At 46.6% G+C, this 18,752-nt stretch overlaps 1 protein-coding gene across 1 annotated transcript in view; it reads right to left on the reverse strand.

Annotated features, from left to right (window-relative positions):
- Positions 1-18,752, reverse strand: part of LOC147015635 (inactive carboxypeptidase-like protein X2) — a 113,593-nt gene that overhangs the window by 38,315 nt on the left and 56,526 nt on the right. Inside the window, exons 12-13 of the mRNA XM_085849114.1 lie at positions 12,602-12,899; positions 9,138-9,277 (exon numbers count right to left, since the gene is read on the reverse strand). Of these exons, the coding sequence (XP_085705240.1) occupies positions 9,138-9,277; positions 12,602-12,899 (438 nt within the window). The remainder of the gene's footprint in view (positions 1-9,137; positions 9,278-12,601; positions 12,900-18,752) is intronic.

Consider the following 18,752-nt stretch of genomic DNA (forward strand, 5'->3'; position numbering starts at 1 on the left):
CGGCGGGGGCCGCGTCGATGCAGCGGGAGCGACCGTTCGTTGCTGCCGGCGGCAGTGATGTGCGGTTCGGGAGCGGCGAGAGCCGTATCAGCTCTCGCGATGAGTTCCCGCGCTTCGCTCGCGATGAATTCCCGCGCTTCGGCAGTGTTCGTGAGGCAATGCGCGTCGGTGTTGTGCAGGCAGCTTCAACAGGTGGCGGTGAGCCCGTGGCGTTAAAGGGAGTCGCGAGTCACAACGTATAGTTGACAACCAAGAAACGGACTCGTGATGTGGGTTGTGGATTGTTGTTCATGGCATATGTGTTTTTCCTTGCTCTAGTGATGCAGTTTAACGTTGTTGAAATAAATGCCAGCAGTTCTCGTGTGAAAGTGGATTTGGTGGAGATCAGTCAATGGAGTTGGTATTATGATCAATGTGATGTGGGGGCGAATAAAGAAGGTTTATTGGCCTCCAGTTGCCCCAGGCCGCAGGTAGTTGCTTTGTCATGTGCTGGGGGTTCATCAAAGGACCGCGCTGTACGGAAAAGTGAGTTTGCAATGCTTCGAGTGATGTTCGTAGTGATTTATAATGAACCTATGATTGCAGTGTGGTTTAAATGGAGTTGCTCCCATCTAGCTGCCGTGTGGGTCTCGGAGGTCGACTCGGAACCAAGACTGGTGCCCTGGTCGGCGTTACCCCCACCTCTGGTTGCGAGCGCAGCTCTCTGTGTTCGCTCAAGGCCGTTTGGACGGGCGTTGGCGTCTCAACTGATTGGGGTGCGTGGGTTGTTTTGGAGCATTAAATGCGTACAGCCAGCGGCGCTGTTCAGCGCCCCCGGCCAAGGTCGATCAAGGCTGGCGCCACGGCTTCCAGACAGCGGGCTTCCGGCCTCGGAATGTTTATCTACGTCGGGTCTGCCTGGGGGGAGTGGGCCGGAGGCGTTTGATGGTGCCGAGGGAGGTTGGCTCGAAAGGTCGCCACGACCTCGGCGAGGGCCATGTCAGCATGGGCCGCCTGGGGGCGTTTTTGCTGCATAGTGCTGCTGTGCTTCTCATTTTGCTGCTTCATATCGGTAATGCGGTCAGAGTGTGGTGGGTGCTTTGTGCACCTCCGTCTTTGGAACCTGGCCTTTGCTGCTCCACTCGCTCGCATCGACACATTATATGATGTGGTGTGCTGTTATACTTCGCTGTTTTCATTTTTGGTGCCTTGTTTATGTCAGGGTTTATGTTATGCTTATGATGCTGGTGATCATTTAATAATCATACTTTTAGGAGGGAGGAGTGTGGTGTAGTCTGCGGGTCTACGGGGAGGGGCATGATGATGATGCATGATGGGCGTGATGATGGGAGGAGTGGTCGTGGTGGTCATCGTATCTGCAAGGGATATAAGGTGTGTGCGCCGCCTGAGGCGTCGTAGGAATGCAGTAGTCGAACGCGGCTCGTGCGTGTGCGTACGTAATAAAGGAGAGCCGCCGGGCAGAGTACGCCTGCGCTCGCACTTGTACAACACAGCCCGGCTCGACTGTTCCTCCGCTCGTGTCTGCCTGCTAAGCATCTTCCATTTCAGTACATTATATCTTCCAGCTGCCGTCTTTTGTCGAGCACTCCAATGAGCCTGGACTTCTCTATTAAAAACTGTTATGCAAAGCTGGAGCTTTGGCAACACTCATCTTCCTTCCTCAATGACGAGTTTGTACAGAGCTAAAATCTAGTTTAAAACATATCCCTCCCAGGAAACAGAAACATTTGTTTGTGCATTGTTGTTATTTTAATGTCACGATCCTGAATTTTGTTCTCATTCCTAAATAAACTACCGTATTTTCCGATGTATAAACCACACTTTGTACCCCGTGGGGTCTTCCACCGCACGGGGTCGAAGCGCCGCTGGCGTTCTCTCTTTTCTTGTGTACAGTTCATTTGAACGTCTATTTCCCCATTATTCGTGAACAGCATTAGATGAAAATTGACAGGCATATACTAGACAAATGTGCACAGGCATGAACTGATCCCAAAGTGCGATTCTGGCCCTTTGGGCCAAGAAACGGCCTTTTCGGCCCATTTTCTTAAAAATTGTTATTTCTCAGTTAATAGTGAACGGAACCGAACCAAAATTGACAGGTATATTCTAGAGACCATTCCCCAGGCATTAACTGAGCCAAAAGTGCGATTCCGGCCCTTTGGGCCGAGAAACGGCCCTTTCGGTCCATTTTCTTAAAATTGTTATTTCTCGGTTATTCGTGAAAGAAATCGGACCAAATTTGGCAGGTATATTCTTGAGGTCACTCTGCAGGCAGTAACTGAACCCAAAATGAGGTTATGGCCCTTTGGGCCGACAAACGGCCCTCTCGGCCCATTTTGTTTTTAAAAATTGCTATTTGTCGGGTGTTTGTAAACGGAACTGAACCAAACTTGACAGGTATATTCTAGAGACCATTCCCCAGGCAATAACTGAGCCCAAAGTGCGATTCTGACCCTTTTGGCAGAGAAACGGCCCTTTCGGCCCATTTTCTTAAAATTATTAAAAGAAAAACACGAAAATAGAGAACGCTAGCGGCGCTTAAATCCCATGTGGTGGAAGACCTCATGGGGTAAAAAATTAAATGCGCTGGGTGATGCCCAATTAAAAATTAAGTCACAAATGAAGATAGGAAACTAGCCTCACTCTTGTGAGGTGTTCTGGTTTATTTTTCTGATGTGATGAAAATCTTTCCAAATTTCAAAACTATCTGTCGTCAGTGCTATCGCTTACCTGAGAGTTGTACGAATGAACTCCCATGGGGTATGTTCACAATACGAACTTGTTTATTGGCAAAAAAGGTAAAAGTTGGGGGTGTGGTTAATACATGGATAGAGAAAAAAATAAATCTTAACAATCAATGCTGAATTTCAATTATATTCCAAATGAACACTTTTTTTAGCAGTCGGAACTGTTGTTAAACTCAATTTGGCCATTTATATTTTGAAAATCGGTTCAGGTTATGCGTTTGTACAGCGTTTTATGAACCATGTGTGGAAATTAAATAAAGCCAAGCTCAGAAATGTCCGGAGACAACCGAAGTTTTGGTGCATGGTGTATATATAGCCTTGCGGTTCTGAAAACACCACTAAACACAAACGTAGAAGAACACGTGGTCTCACATCAAAAGAAGAATTATTCACAATAGCTCGAGTCTAATAACGGAGCACCCACCTCAAATAAGCTTGCGCGCAATGTGATGATCAATACCACTGATCACGAGAAGGATCGATTCACCATCATGTTCGTCTGCACTGCAGACGGTGGCAAGATTCCCGCATGTCGTGTTGAAGAGGGAGACAATGCCCAAAAACAAGTTTCCAGCCGGCATCATTGTTCAGGCGCAGCAGAAGGGGTGGATTGACAAGGGACTGGTCCAGGACTGGGTGTGCATGGTATGGAGTAGTAGGCCAGATGGCGGTTTCTTGCGATGGTGGAACATGCTAGTCCTGGATGCGTTGAATTGTCACAAGACCAACTTCACCAAAGTGCTGCTCCGTTGGACCAACACCGTTCTCATCATCCTCCCAGGCGGGATGGCATCACTCCTGCAGCCCCTCAATGTGTCCATCAACAAGCTGTTCAAAGATGGGCTACGTCGCTGCTGGTCCAACTGGATAATGAGTGGGGAGAAGACCTACACCAAGAGTGGGAGGATCAGAAAGGTCGACGTTCCGATGATCTGTGGCTGGCTCGTCAAGGTGTGGGAGGAGATACCGTCAGACATCATTAAGCGAGCATTTCTGAAATGCTGCATCTCCAACAACATGGATAGCACAGAGGACGGCATAAGTTTGGAGAAGGAGGCTGCAAATGACAATGACAGCGATGGGGATTTGCTCTACCCTGATTCGGACAAGGAGTTACATGCCGTCTTTGATGAGGAAAGCATTGATGAGGATTTCCTTGGGTATAGCTGAAAAGCTTCATCAAACCCAAACGGCCCTCTTCAGGGTCACAAATCCACGATAAATATGTATGATACCAATATGAACCTCTTTTCTTCCTTTTTCTATGAACACAAAAATCCTCTTTATAATATAAAAAAATAAGAAAGAAAAATAAAAACTTCTTGGTATCCTCTCCTCTCTCTTCAACTTCTTGAAAATCAGAATAAGACTGTTAGACAAAATTAAGCAGACATGGGAGTAAGCATGTTGATCCCTCCATGACTTTGATCTGTACAATATTAATGTACAAACTTATTTAGATCTAGATCAGAAAATAAAATTATCAATATTATCGTGAATCTGGGCGGTTAAGGTTAATAACTTGACCCAATTGTGGTGGACCGGCGGTAAACACCGACCAGGCCCGGATCGCCAAGCAGTTTTCCTTGGAGGTGGACATGTGATCTTCAGACATTATGGCGCGCGCAGGAGGGGCAGGGCGGCATTGGCGGAGCGACAGAAACACAGCACAAGGGGTTTATACTTGAACCCACAACAGATAAATACGTGGACACAGCAACTTAAAATAAATGGGGATTTAATGAAAATAGAGATATTTACAAGGGTATAAGTCAGAATGCAATTATAATAACGTGAAGTAAACCAAGCCTAAAGTCGAGGTTCCTCTACACACAGACTTAAATACAGACAAAGGGAAAACAAAACAAAAATAAATCCTCCCTTTATTCTGGCACTTAGCTTTGTCCAGAGATGGTCTTTACTGAACTTTGGGATTGGGTGCTTCGTCCCGCATGGGAAGATGTGCCTCAAAATGGCGCCAAGCTGCTCTCTTGGCAGGAAACGTACGTGATGTAATTCATGAGGCGATATTCAACACCAGGACTTACCAACCACGGTGCAGCTTCTTCGTCGATCGCGCTTACCGACCCGCTGCTTTGCAGAATGGCGCCGTCTCTTCGGTGATATACACGAGGCTTCGAGGTACGTCTCTCACGACCAGCCAAGAGTCAATGGCCAGTGTCTAGCTCCACCACGCGAACCAATTGGCCTCAGCACGAATACGAGAATTGTGCCATCTTCTTCATGCATCGGAGGAAAGCCAGCGGTAATGCCCTGATCTCACACGCCATCTCCTATCCCCGTCATCTCACGACCGAGTGTGCCCCTTACACACCAAACTGAACCAACAATCAAACCAAAAACCTGACTTATCAAGTCACGTCCCTCGTGTGTTCGCTTCTGATCTCCCGTCGACGTCACACCTATTAATCATCCATCTCTGGGCATGGCTTGTTGGCACGAAACCCGGGAAGGCAGGGCCCTTTGCCTGCTTGGTCATGCAGCTCAGTTGTAATTGTTGTTGTTACAAAAACGTAACTCCTTCATGGCTGGCTTGTGAATGCAGAAACATAGGGAAAGGTCACAGGGAAAATTACATACTGGGAGAAATTTTTCCTTAATCCCTATCTAACACCGCACCACCCCCAACCCCCCCCCCCCATGTGTGGTGTCACGTAACACTTAAGCTCACAGTTTCCCTACTTAATTCACATCGAGATGTCTCCTACACGTCCACGGACCAAGCAACTCTATACAATCCTAACTTTGCTCTGAAATTCCTCCATCTACCCCCACAACCGTAACAATATTGTTGTGGTTGACGAAATTCGCACACCACCATTCAGGTCCCTTAGGTGAGATATCTCCGTAAGTATATGTGTAGTTAGGCCCAAACCCGTTGTGTAGAGGGAATACAAGTCATTCACTCGGGCTGCGACTCTTCAGGATAGCCGTTTTTCTTTTCCTATCTTTATTTTGGACCAGCCACCATTTCTACCACCACCAACCACGTCTCAACAGTCATCACACAACAGCCACCAACCACAACGCCGCTTCACCACAACAGCTACGACCTTTACCGTCACACCTCGCAACCGTCGCATCACCACCATTCTCGCGCCACTTGTGGGCACCGATACTGGACTCATGCAGGGCGCGCACCGAACAGCGTGTACAAAAACATCACAGACTTTCCGAAGAAAAACGGATCAAAAACGACTCACGCCCACTTTTGTTCCGTCCTATCGGAGAGCGTGGGCGATTTGGCCCCGCCTCCAGGGCGTTGGAGTGAGGACGCTATATGCAAATTCATGGATCAAAAAGCGTTCACACCCACTTTTCCTCGGTCCAATGGGGAGCCAGTTAGAGAGGTGAAAGGTCGGAGGCAAAGGGTGAAAGAGCGAAGCCACGGGGCTTATAAAAACGACTGCGTTCGTCAGAAAAACAAGGGGGGAGTTGCGCGTTGGAACGAGCTGTGCGGAGTTCAAGAAAGGAGACGGAGGGAACGAGTTGTCGGCGGAGCTGTGGAGAGGTGGCGGCGGCGAAGACGGACGAGGGGGTGCTCGCGTCGGTGCCGGGAGCTGAAGGCGGGAGGCCGACGGCGCGACCTGGTCGAGGTGGAGACGCTCGTCGCGGGACCCGAGACAGGGTAATATCCTCCTTCCCCCGAGCATCAGCAACCCCCTCCTGTTTCCCCCCGCGCTGAGATAGTGCGACAAAGGGGGCCCCTTTTCCCACCCCCTACCAGACACTGTCCACGAGGCCCGCGGAGTTGGGGCACCATCGCCACTTCGCGTCTCATCATCAGATGGGTAGGCCCGACCCGGTCTCGGCCCCAGGCCCGCCTCATCCTGAGGGTGGTTCCTTTTCTTTTGCTTTGGGTATATGTGTTGTCGGCGCCGTCTGTGAAGTAAAATTGTATTAGTGTTGCCGTGTGCCCGGTAGTCGGATAGATCTGCATTGTTGCATTTGCTTTTTGTGTGATATTGCATTGTGTGTCTCCTTCTTTTACATGTGCTTTTGGTGGAATTGTATATGTGTGCTTTCCGTTCATCGCGAATAAATGTGCTTATGTTGAACTGTTTTCCCGCTTCGCTTCGTCTTTTCTTTTATTGAATCTCCATCTTGCTTCACGTAAAGGGTTGGTCGTGGGCTGAAACGCCCGATAATTAATCGAACCGTCGAGGCCGACGAATAACACCGCTCGGTTATCCGATAGTACGGAACGGGTTGCTTAAAGTGGCCCGTGTCCGAAGTCGACCTGCGGCGAGGTGCGATCGCCCGGTCTACCCTCCGTGTGGGTACTTAGGTAGGTCGAATTTGGCGAGCAACCCTATCCCACGCGGGGGCCGATTGGCACGATCGCGGTGAGACCGAAAGGTCCACCCGTGACTAGTTCCCGGCGTTAGACCGAGAGGGTCACGACTGGATTGTCCGTCCGGTGGGCGACGTGCCGCGATTCGAGTTACGTGGCCGTTCGCACGCCGGCGGGCGCGAATCCGTAACAATATATTCATTTCTTTTGAGGGTAAAAAACATGGGTGTGGTTTATACACTGGAAAATGCGGTACATGCCCTCAAAGCAACCTTAATAAATTTATCGGACTTATTGATGACAGCAAATAGCTTCCATCCAGTGGGTCCTTATATTCTGTCATTTATTCATACATTTATAACAACTGTTCGTGTGTTTGCATGATTTTCCTGAAGTGTGATTATCTTGCTGGTCCATAATGCTGCCAAAGTATCAGGGCAGGAGTGAAAAAACTGAACCAGGAGTACCGTCGATTCATGGCCCACTGTTTTCAAAACGCGCAATGGATCATTCGTGTCCACCAGTGCACACTAGCATAAAAGAAAACTGACTTAATGTGCCCTCTGAAGGATGGTGTACTTAGTGATGCATCTTCCTACTGGTGAAGCACCAGGATGGCAGTTTATAATCAGGTATGGAATCAAACTAAAACAATACAACTCAAAGTTGGTTCATAATTAACTTTCAAAATTGATGACTGCATTTTATCATTCTGTCATTTATCACAAGCACCACGTGTCGTTCATAACTCTTTTTTTTCTCTTCTTATACCCACATTACACATTTACTTCTCATCACAAGATCCAATCATCTCCTCACCCTGTCAAGGCTGGAACATCCCAAGGCAGTCTCTTGAGCCCAGTCTTGTTCCTCATCGTCATCAATTATTGTTCTAATTCCCGAGAAAATGTTGCTTATCTCTTGGCTAATTATTCCACCCTCTGCCATATAATTTTTCACCCTCGAGACAGGCAGACAGCAGCTTCTTCCCTCTCTGCAGACGATTATATAATCAGGACTTGGTCCAACACTTGGAATATGTCTTTCAACCCCAACAAGTCCCACACAATCACCCTGTCTCTCTGATAGGGCAGTCTAGCAAACCATCTAATATACTTCCTAAACAAAACACTTTAAGAGATTAAGTCACTCAAACTTTTGGGCTTCACCATCAGCCATGATCCTACTTGGACAGATCATATTTCCAAGAGGACTTCCAAAACCAGCTGCAAACTTGGCATCCTTTGTTGAGCAAGGTCTTTCCTTGGCCAATGTGAACTTTTGACAACCTACAATGCCTTCATTTGCAGCTTAATGGAGTACTGCTCTCCCCTTTGGGCTGACGCTCCTGCCTAACACCTCGTTCTTCTTGATGCCGTAGAAAGCAAGGCCCTCAAAACCATTGGGATCTCCCATGATTAAGCTTAGTGTTTAGGCCTCACTCTCACATCGCAGAGAGGTTTATGCCCTCTCTGTATTCCACCACCTCCTTTCTGGTCTTGCACCCGCTGCCCTCTCTTGGCTCTGTCCCTCCCTGGTTTCTGCAGGGCACACAGTCTGCAAGTAATCCCCTTCTTGTGAAACTCTCAAAATTCAGGCTCGCTGCTCACCTCCACTCATTTATTTGATTCTGTTTTCTCTTGCCTGTGGAACCAAATTCCACATTCTGTTCGATCCCATTATTCCCGCAAGGGCTAAAGACAGCTGTTCACCACTACCTCAGGTCACCCCCATCCATACTCATGGTCTCTTCAACCCCAAATTATGCCATTCCCAAGCACTCCTCCTTACACCTCTTTTTGTTGTTAGTTGTCGGCTTGTTCCTTTTCTGTTTCATCCCAGCTTCCCCCTTCCTCTTCTGGCTGTGTTTCATTCAGCTTGTGTGCAGCTTGTTCACCCCCATGTGCCCATGTCTCCCCTCCCCTTGACCTCACTCTCACCTCTACTCTGCTGTTGTTGTTTTCCCCTTTCCATTTTGTTCTCTTTCATTCTGCTCTAGCTCTTCCACGAGTCTCAATCATGTATTCAAAAAGGGTGCATCAACCACCTCCAAGCAATCCGGTCCATGGTCTCACCTGTTCCATGAATACCAGAAGTGCTTCCCTGCTGTTCTCCCACTCCAAGGACAACTCACTGCTGTGTGGAAACTTGTCACAGCTTAGCTCCATACTGAGCTCAAAGCAGTTGGTGTGCAGGTAGCTGAAATCTCCCATACCTTTGGAAAAAAAAATGTGCTTGATGCAATTTGTGACCTCTTTGCAGATACAGAAATCTTAACATTCTGAAAGGTTTTACTCCACAAACTTTCATACCATGTACATATTATTTAGACCACATGGTGATTTGTTTTTTAAGCCGACCTTCTCCATCTCACCCCTCCTCACTCTTTTGCCTAATTCCTCTCCCAACCCAACTTCCTTTGTCTTTCCTCACAAACTGTCCTGCTCTCCCTTCTCTTTACTGTCTCTCCCTGATGCTTTCTCATTTTATTCCTATAAGTACTCCACACCTCTCCAGCATATGGATTTTTTTTGATGCACCATAATCTATACAGTGTTGGTGTTGCCAAAACAGTTTCTTGGCAAGCGCTGTACTAGGTGGTTTGCCATTCCCTTCCCAAATGGGATATATTCAAGTAGTGGACAAAAAAAAGATGGAAAGGCCAATGTAAAATCACTTAATAGGGCGTTGGGCCAGCACGTGCGGCCAGTGCGGTCTGCATGCACCATGACATAGAATCCACCAGTGTCTGGAAATCTGCTGGAGGGATGTGGCACCATTCTTCCATGAGAAAATCATTCAACTCACACTTGTTATACGGAGGTGGAAAACGCTCTTTCATGCGTCATTCCAGAACATCCCACAAATGCTCGATTGGATTCAGATCTGGTGACTGAGAAGGTCATGACATATGGATAACATCAGTGTCATGCTTATCAAACCAGTGGGCGACCACACGTGCTCTGTGGATGTGGGCATTGGGGGTTGAACAGAACGTTGAACAGGATTTGCATTTCAGGCTACTAAATTCAACTATCAACTATTTTTGAAGTCAACTTAGGCCAAAAGATCAACAGAGACCGAATTTCTAAAATTGTCAATTTTCATCCGATTGACTGGAAATTTGAACATGATTTTCACAAAAATGACCATCACGTGTCATGTGGTATGGCAGCCATATTGGATCTTAGGGAAAATCTTCATAGGAGAAACCGCTTAACCGATGAATGCAAAATTTAACTAATTGATCAACTCTATGGGAAATAATAACAAACTTAAAAAACAAGAGTTGGCTCGCTCCAAGTCCTTCTCACCACTGTGAAATGTCTGCATTCTATGAACACCATGTAGTTTGCTTCATTAACACATGAGCCACACCTGTGTGGAAGCCATTGTTTGGTGTCCTTCATTTACCTAGGTTTTCCATTTTTTTGTCTTTTCCTGTAGATGTCCACAATGCTAAAATGTGGTAGGATTCCATCTGCAAGAAGAAATATCACTTCTGGTTCTGAGTTCCTTCACATGTGATGCTGGTTTGTGAGTTCCTTCCTCAACAAAGCTAAGTTTCCTGGACCAGATCCATTGTGTTTTCATGTTATATTTTCATTCCTGTGTTACTATCATGTTTTCATCCAAATTTCCGTGCCAAACCGTACCGAGTTGTGTTGAATTGTCGAACTTGTGTCTGTTAACGTCCAGTCTACTTGTCTACAGCTCGGCTAGTCAGCTTGTTACCTCCACCATTGAAGGTGGATGGAGATTATGTATTCACTCTTATTTGTTTGTCTGTGAGCAGGATATCTCAAAATTTGTGGACAGATTCGGACGAAACTTGGTGGACATTTTGGATGTGTGAGAAGGACAAATTGAGATTTTGGTGAAGATACTAGAATTTTAAAAGTGATTCTTCACCATTGAGACAAAAATAATGTATAACATGGTATTTCAAAAAATTGTTGATGAGTTATGACAAAACTTGGTGGATGAGTTGGGTTGGTGACGAGAACAAACGGATTAGCTTTTGGTTAAAGTCCGAATGCAGATTCGGCCTATCAGTGGGATACAAAATGTCAACTGTTCAGCCTGTCAGAGGTATGCGCTTTACTGAGTGCCCTTCAAGTAACTTCTGTCTCTCTTTTGAGCCCATGTGCTTCGTTTTTAATCATTTTCTCGAAAGTCTGTGTCCTTGTCCACTCCCTGCATCTTCCCCTGCTCTTCATTCTTACCTGCATCCCTTGTTTATCCATCTCTTTCTTTTTTGTCCCTCAGCCCTGCTGTTGGCATTTCCCCCCTCTTTCTGCTGTCCCTTTTGTTCTGTTGCATCCTGATCCATTCTGTGTTCTCACTCTTCCACAAGTCTTGACTTTGTCTACAATTAAAAGAGAACTCGTGTGAAATTATTTTTTTTCGGACTTTACAGCTTTGTCTGTAGATTAGTCATTTAGTTGGTCTCTCATTCCCAAGTAACTCTGCTTGCATTATTTTGGTAAATAGTACATAATTAACTTTCAATATGTATTAATGCATTTTATTGTTCTTCCGTTTGATGGATGTTAAAGATCCCATTGTGTCCTTCATGAAGAGTCCGCAAGCTTTTGTCAGCACCATAGCCAATTTCCAAATTCCTGTCCTAATCAGCAGAGGGCATTGCATCAGTAGTTCAGCCGCACGCTCAGCCAATAATAGCACCCACAACCTTGTGCTGCATATGAACGAAGGAGACCCACATTACACGTTTACTGCTTTTTGATTGATAACTATTTAGTCAGAGCTGGCTGTTGTGTTGAGTAGTTAAAGCCAAATCACTCTTGGAAGGTGTCATGAGTATGTCAAACACTTGTCAACATTTGTTGAGGGAGGCCTTCATCCTTCAGTGGATTAGAATAGGCTGGTTTACTTTTTCCTTTTTTAAGCTATCTCTCCATGAATCTGGAAGAGTGATGAGAGTTGTCTTTGATTGAGATAAATGGAGTTTGATGTATTGGAATTGCCTGGTCCAAGGGAGTGAGTGGAAAGGCTTTACTAGTTGATAACCATGGGCTATTCCACCACCTATCTGTCTTTGACTGCAATCATGAAGGCCTGGCTTCACCTGCACTCATCATTACATGTATGTGGTCCTCCAATCTCAGCAAGTAGAGAACGTGTACCCAATTAACTTCTTGCTTTCTCACCCCAGCTCCAAGTTATATAATCAACTTCACTATTTTGTTCAACCATTTTAAAGCCCCAAAAATAACCTGCCTATTGCATGCACAGTCATGCTCTTCTCTATATTAGCTTTCAAATAATCTGTCCACAAGCTCCATGTAAGTTATTGTTGAATTTTACTCTCCATCACGTGATAAGTGGGGGAAAGGAGTGGGGGAAAATAAAGTCGGATATTGAAAAACATACGGGAATGGGCAGTTGGGGAGGAGTAGGTTGAAAGGAGAAGTTGTAAAGAAATCGAGTGAGGATTTCGATTGAAAATATTGAGTTTTTGAGTTGTGAAGGTAGAAGGATATATGGGGAAGAATGTCTTTGGAGAGATTATTACTGCCTGTGGTGGAGTGCCATGATGCCCCGTTGACGATGCCATGATCCTTGGCAAAATCATTGGTGTGGCAGACCCGGCGGGACCTGCTTGAGATGGTACGGTGTGTCGTAGCAAATACAAGAGCCAGCCAACGGAACACGGCTTCATCTGGCGTGAAAGTTGCAATCTTGCTTTGTCTCGGTGGGTGGACTTTGTAAAATGGGTAGGACACGACCATTTCCCCACTTTGCAGGTTTCCACCGAGTACGAAAGGGAACTTTTCCATCCATCTGATCACTGCACGCATCTCGTGTGCTACCTGCACTCGGTCACACCACATAAAAATATCATCTTCATTGTGAGAATATTTTAGACAAAATGTTGCTATGGCTAATTTTCCAGCATTGCAAAGATTACCAGGGTAGGTGACTTCTATTTAATAGGAGTAAGGTATCCACATATTATTTGGCATTAAATTGGAAGGAAGGGAGGCTGAATGTGTGGGAGGGAGGAAATAGAAAGGAGCAAAAGGAGTGTATATATATATATATATATATATATATATATATATATATATATATATATATATATATATATATATATATATATATATCTGTCAGCTGTTGTCACAGAAGCGATGAGGTCCTTGGATTCAAGTCTCATTTTGAGTCAATATTTTCACATGAGCCCCATGCAGGAATTTATTCCTGTTATTAAATTTATAGGTGAGATTTAACTCCGGACATGCGCCACACACACACACACACACACACACACACACACACACACACACACACACACACACACACGGCCATTATAATGCTTACAGTGTTCATGTGAGAAAATTTGGAGGATATCTGAAGATTCAATAGCTCAGTGGTCTGTCACCATGTTAATGATGAGGTCCTTGGGTTTGAGTCCTGATTTGCATCAGTATTTTTTCACACTGGCACCATGCAGGAATTTATTCTGCTTTTTTGAATATATATATATATATATATATATATATATATATATATATATATATATATATATATATATATATATATATATATATATATATCTGGAATTTTTTTTAAATCAGCATCTCTACATGTATGGCAGCCATTTCATTCCAGTGTCTGTTGAATTCCAACACAGGCACACCTCATTCTACTCAGTGAGGTACTGATTATGTGATCACCTGAACCGAATGTTATTTAACAAGGAAAAGTATAAAAATCACTGGTGTGGTCATCACTATTCTCTTGCAATAGGACCAGCTGGATGGCAAAAACAGTGCTCGTAGTACCTCAAAAGTATTTGGAATCAAAAACATAACGATTGACCATGCCAAAAGAGTTGAAAAGAAAAGTGTTGAGTGAGGAAAAGAAGCGTTACATTCTGGCTTTACTGGCAGAGGGATACAGTGAGCGTCACGTTGCTTCCATCCTTAAAATTTTAAAGATGGCGGTTCATAAGAACAAGGTCAAGCAGCAGACATTGGGGACAACAAAGCTACAGACTGGCAGAGGGCGAAAAGGAATTTCCACTGACCGGGATGACCGCCAACTCATTCAAATGTCATTCAACAACCGTAGGATGACATCAAGTGATCTACAAAAAGAATGGCAAACGGCAGCTGGGGTGAAGTGCACAGCGAGGACGGTTCGAAACAGGCTCCTAGGAGCAGGGCTGAAGTCGTGCAAAGCTATAAAAAGAGCCCTTCATCAATGAGAAGCAAAGAAGAGCCAGGCTGAGGTTTACAAAAGACCATAAGGATTGGACCGTAGCAGACTGGAGTGAGGTCATCTTCTCTGATGAGTCCAATTTTCAGCTTTGCCCAACACCTGGTCATCTAATGGTTAGACAGAGACCTGGAGAGGCCTACAAGCCACAGTGTCTCGTACCCACTGTGAAATTTGGTGGAGGATCGGTGATGATCTGGGGATGCTTCAGCAAGGCTGGAATCGGGCAGACTTGTCTTTGTGAAGGACTCGTGAATCAATCCACGTACAAGATTGTCCTGGAAGAACACTTGCTTCCTTCTGCTCTGACAATGTTCGCCAACTCTGAGGATTGGTTTTTCCAGCAGGATAATACTCGATGCCACACAGCCAGGTCAATCAAGGTGTGGATGGAGGACCATCAGATCAAGACCCTGTCATGGCCAGCCCAATCTCCAGACCTGAACCCCATTGAAAACCTCTGGAATGTGATCAAGAGGAAGATGGATGGTCACAAGCCATCAAACAAAGCTGAGCTGCTTGAATTTTTGCGCCAGGAGTGGCATAAAGTCACCCAACAGCAATGTGAAAGACTGGTGGAGAGCATGCCAAGACGCATGAAAGCTGTGATTGAAAATCAGGGTTATTCCACAAAATATTGATTTCTGAACTCTTCCTTAGTTAAAACATTAGTATTGTGTTGTTTAAAAATGAATATGAACTTGTTTTGTTTGTATTATTTGAGGTCTGAAAACACTGAATCTTTGTTGCTATTTTGACCAGTTGTCATTTTCTGCAAATAAATGCTCTAAATGACAATATTTTTATTCGGAATTTGGGAGAAATGTTGTCAGTAGTTTATAGAATAAAACAAAAATGTTCATTTTACTCAAACACATACCTATAAATAGTAAAATCAGAATAACTGATAATTTTGCAGAGGTCTCTTAATTTTTTTCCAGAGCTGTATCTTCTTCTTCTTTCGGCTGCTCCCGTTAGGGGTCGCCACAGCGGATCATCCGTATGATCCGCATAGTGATTTGGCACATGTTTTACGCCAGATGCCCTTCCTGACGCAACCCTGGTCACCTCTTACGACACAGGGATATGGTACACCTATTTTAACAGGGGTATACACCGGCCCAGTATACTGGTACTCATTTTGCCGACCTCGGAAGGATGACAGGCTGAGTCCACCCCCTGGTGTATTAATTTAGTGGCCCAACGGGGCTTGAACTCAGGACCTTTTGGATCCCAAGCCGCTGCCCTAACCACTGCGCCAACACCATGCTCCCTTTTTCCAGAGCTGTATATATATATATATATATATATATATATATATATATATATATATATATATATATATATATATATATATATATATATATATATATATATATATATATATATATATATATATATATATAATATATATATATATATATAAAATATATATATATAAAATATATATATATATATAAAATATATATATATATAAAATATATATATATATATATATATATATATATATATATTCGCAAATTCGCGTCCGCCGGCATGCGATCGGCCACGTAACTCGAACAGCGACACGTCACCCACCGGGCGGACAATTTAGTCATGACCCTCCGGGAACTACCGCCCGGAGCCAGTCACGGGTGGGGATTTAACCTCACCACGATCGTGCCAATTGCCCACCCGCGCAGGATAGGGTTGCTCGCCAAATTCGACCTTCCTAAGCACCTGCGCGAGTGGTCGACCGGGTGATCGTACCACGCCACAGGCTGACTCCGGACACGAATCGCTTAAGCGGTTCGTTCCGTATTACAGGGATAACCGAGCGGAGTTATCGTCGGCCTCGACGGTTCTGATTAATTACCGGGCGTTTTAAACCCACTATCAATCCCTTACGTGATGCAAGATGGAGATTCAATACAAGGAAAAGACGAAGCGAAACGGTAAAACAATTCACACAATGCGCTTTATTCACACACACACAGACAAGCATGTATATACAGCCATACAGTCATGCAACAAAAGCAATAACACAATGCAGAGCTACAACCGAATAAAAAGGGGGAATTGTTTACACACGGCAACACTTACACAGTTTCTACTTCACGGACTGGTGCCACCCACAGACATTTACACAAAACCCCAAAAGAAAAGGAAGTCGCGACTTCCCTGGGTGCGTCGTCCCCTCCTCCCATGACCGTCGGCGTGGTCCCGCCTGGCCCGGACTCCTCTCGCGGTCTGCAAGCTCGTGCCGCGCCTCCCGTCCATGCCTCTGTGGACAGGCCGCCCGCCAAAACGCGAGCACAGGACCAGAACGAGCCAAGACCCAGCCTCCACAGCTGCCAGAGCAGACAAGTGCAGAGGAAGAGGAAGAGCCAGCGAGGAAGGAGGAACGCGAAGCCAGGACCAGGACGAGAGAAGAGGGAGTGAGATTCACGAGGAAGAGAGGAAGGAAAAAGAAGCAGCCCCAGGAGACGCGAACCCTCCTCGTCCGTTCCTTTTGTAGCACGGGGCCCCGCCCTTCGCTCCGCCCCGTTTCTCAGCTCCACCTTTCTTCGAGGCGTTTCCAGACAGCTCTCGAAGGGGGGTGTGCCCCCACTCCGACCGCCTCACGCCGTGCATCCACCAATCGCCAGCGAGCTCTCGCAGCCTCTCCCATCAGCCCCCGGCGCCGCAAAAAAGGCGGGAAAACTCGCGCGCCGTTGTAGGCCTTTCACGGGGTCTACGTTTGAAGTCTTCGGACGGTCCAAAATAACGATAGAACAGAAAAACAGCTAACTCAAAGAATCGCAGCCCGATAAATCACATTTATTCCCTCTATACAACGGGTTTGGGCTAACTACACATGAACTTACGGAGATATCTCACCTGAGGACTCTTTATGGTGTCATGCAAATTTCCACAACCGTAACAATATGTACATATTGTTGCGGTTTTCGCGCCCGCCGGCGTGCGGACGGCCACGTAACTCGAATCGCGGCACGTCGCCCACCGGACGGACAATCCAGTCGTGACCCTCTCGGACTAACGCCGGGAACCAGTCACGGGTGGACCTTTCGGTCTCACCGCGATCGAGCCAATCAGCCCCCGCGTGGGATAGGGTTGCTCGCCAAATTCGACCTACCTAAGTACCCACGCGGAGGGTAGACCGGGCGATCGCACCTCGCCGCAGGTCGACTTCGGACACGGGCCCTTAGCGACCCGTTCCGTGCACTATCAGAATAACCGAGCGATGTTATCGTCGACCTCGACGGTTCGATTAATTATCGGGCGTATTCAGCCCACTACCAACCCTTTACGTGAAGCAAGATGAGGATTCAATGGAGGAAAAGACGAAGCGAAGCGGGAGAACAGTTCAACAATAAAGCACATTTATTCGCGGCACACGGGAAGCACACAAATACAATTCCACCAAAAGCACACAAAAGAAAGAAAACACAATTCAATTTACACAAAAAGCAAATATAAAAGCGAAAACAATGCAGAGCTAATACCGACTACCGAGCACACGGCAACACTTATACAATTCTACCTCACAGACGGCGCCGACAACACATACCCAAAACCAAGGAAAGAAATACCCTCAAGGATGAGGCGGGCCTGAGGCCGAGACCGGGTCGCGCCTACCCGTCTGGTGATGAGACGCGGAGCGGCGATGGCGCCTCACTCCGCGGACCTCGCGGACAGTGTCAGGCAGGGGGTGGGAAAAAGGGGCCCCGCTTAGGTCGCACTATCTCAGCGCGGGGGGAAACAGGAGGGGGATGCTGATGCTCGGGGTATAGAGGATCTTTATTATCCCTGGTGTGCGTCTCCACCTCGGCCAGGTCGCGCTGCCGGCCTCCCTCGGGCGTGCAGCTCCCGGCACCGACGCGAGCACCCCCTCGTCTGCCTTCGCCGCTGCCGGCCTTCCTCGGGCGTGCAGCTCCCGGCACCGTCGCGAGCACCCCCTCGTCTGCCTTCGCCGCTGCCGCCTCTCCGCCTCTGGACTCTCCACCCTGGCCTCTTCTTTGGGCTCTCCTCGTTCGACTCTCTTCAGCTTCTCCAGCTACTGCAGGCTTTGGGCTCCAGACTTCCACACTCGTCCCCTCCGTTCCGACTCCTCGTTCTACTCTCTTCAGCTTCTCCAGCTACTGCAGGCTTCGGGCTCCAGACTTCCACTCTCGTCCCCTCCGTTCCGACTCCTTCTCGTTCTGCTGACTGACGAACACCGTCCTTTTATCCCCCCGTAGCTTCGCCTTTGACCCCCTCCCTTTGACCTTTCACCTCGCTCCCCATTGGCCCGAGAAAAAGTGGGCGTGAAGGCTTTTTGATCCACAAATTTGCATATATCGATCGTTCTGGAGGCGGGGCCAAATCGCCCCTCGCTCACCGATTGGACGGCAAAAAGTGGGCGTGTGTCGTTTTTGATCCGTTTTTGAAGCACAAAATCCGTGATTTTGTACACGCTGTTCAAC

This window comes from Eptatretus burgeri, chromosome 12 (genome assembly GCF_056783735.1).
Source record: "Eptatretus burgeri isolate ZD-2024b chromosome 12, Ebu_testis_v1, whole genome shotgun sequence".
NCBI lineage: Eukaryota > Metazoa > Chordata > Myxini > Myxiniformes > Myxinidae > Eptatretus > Eptatretus burgeri.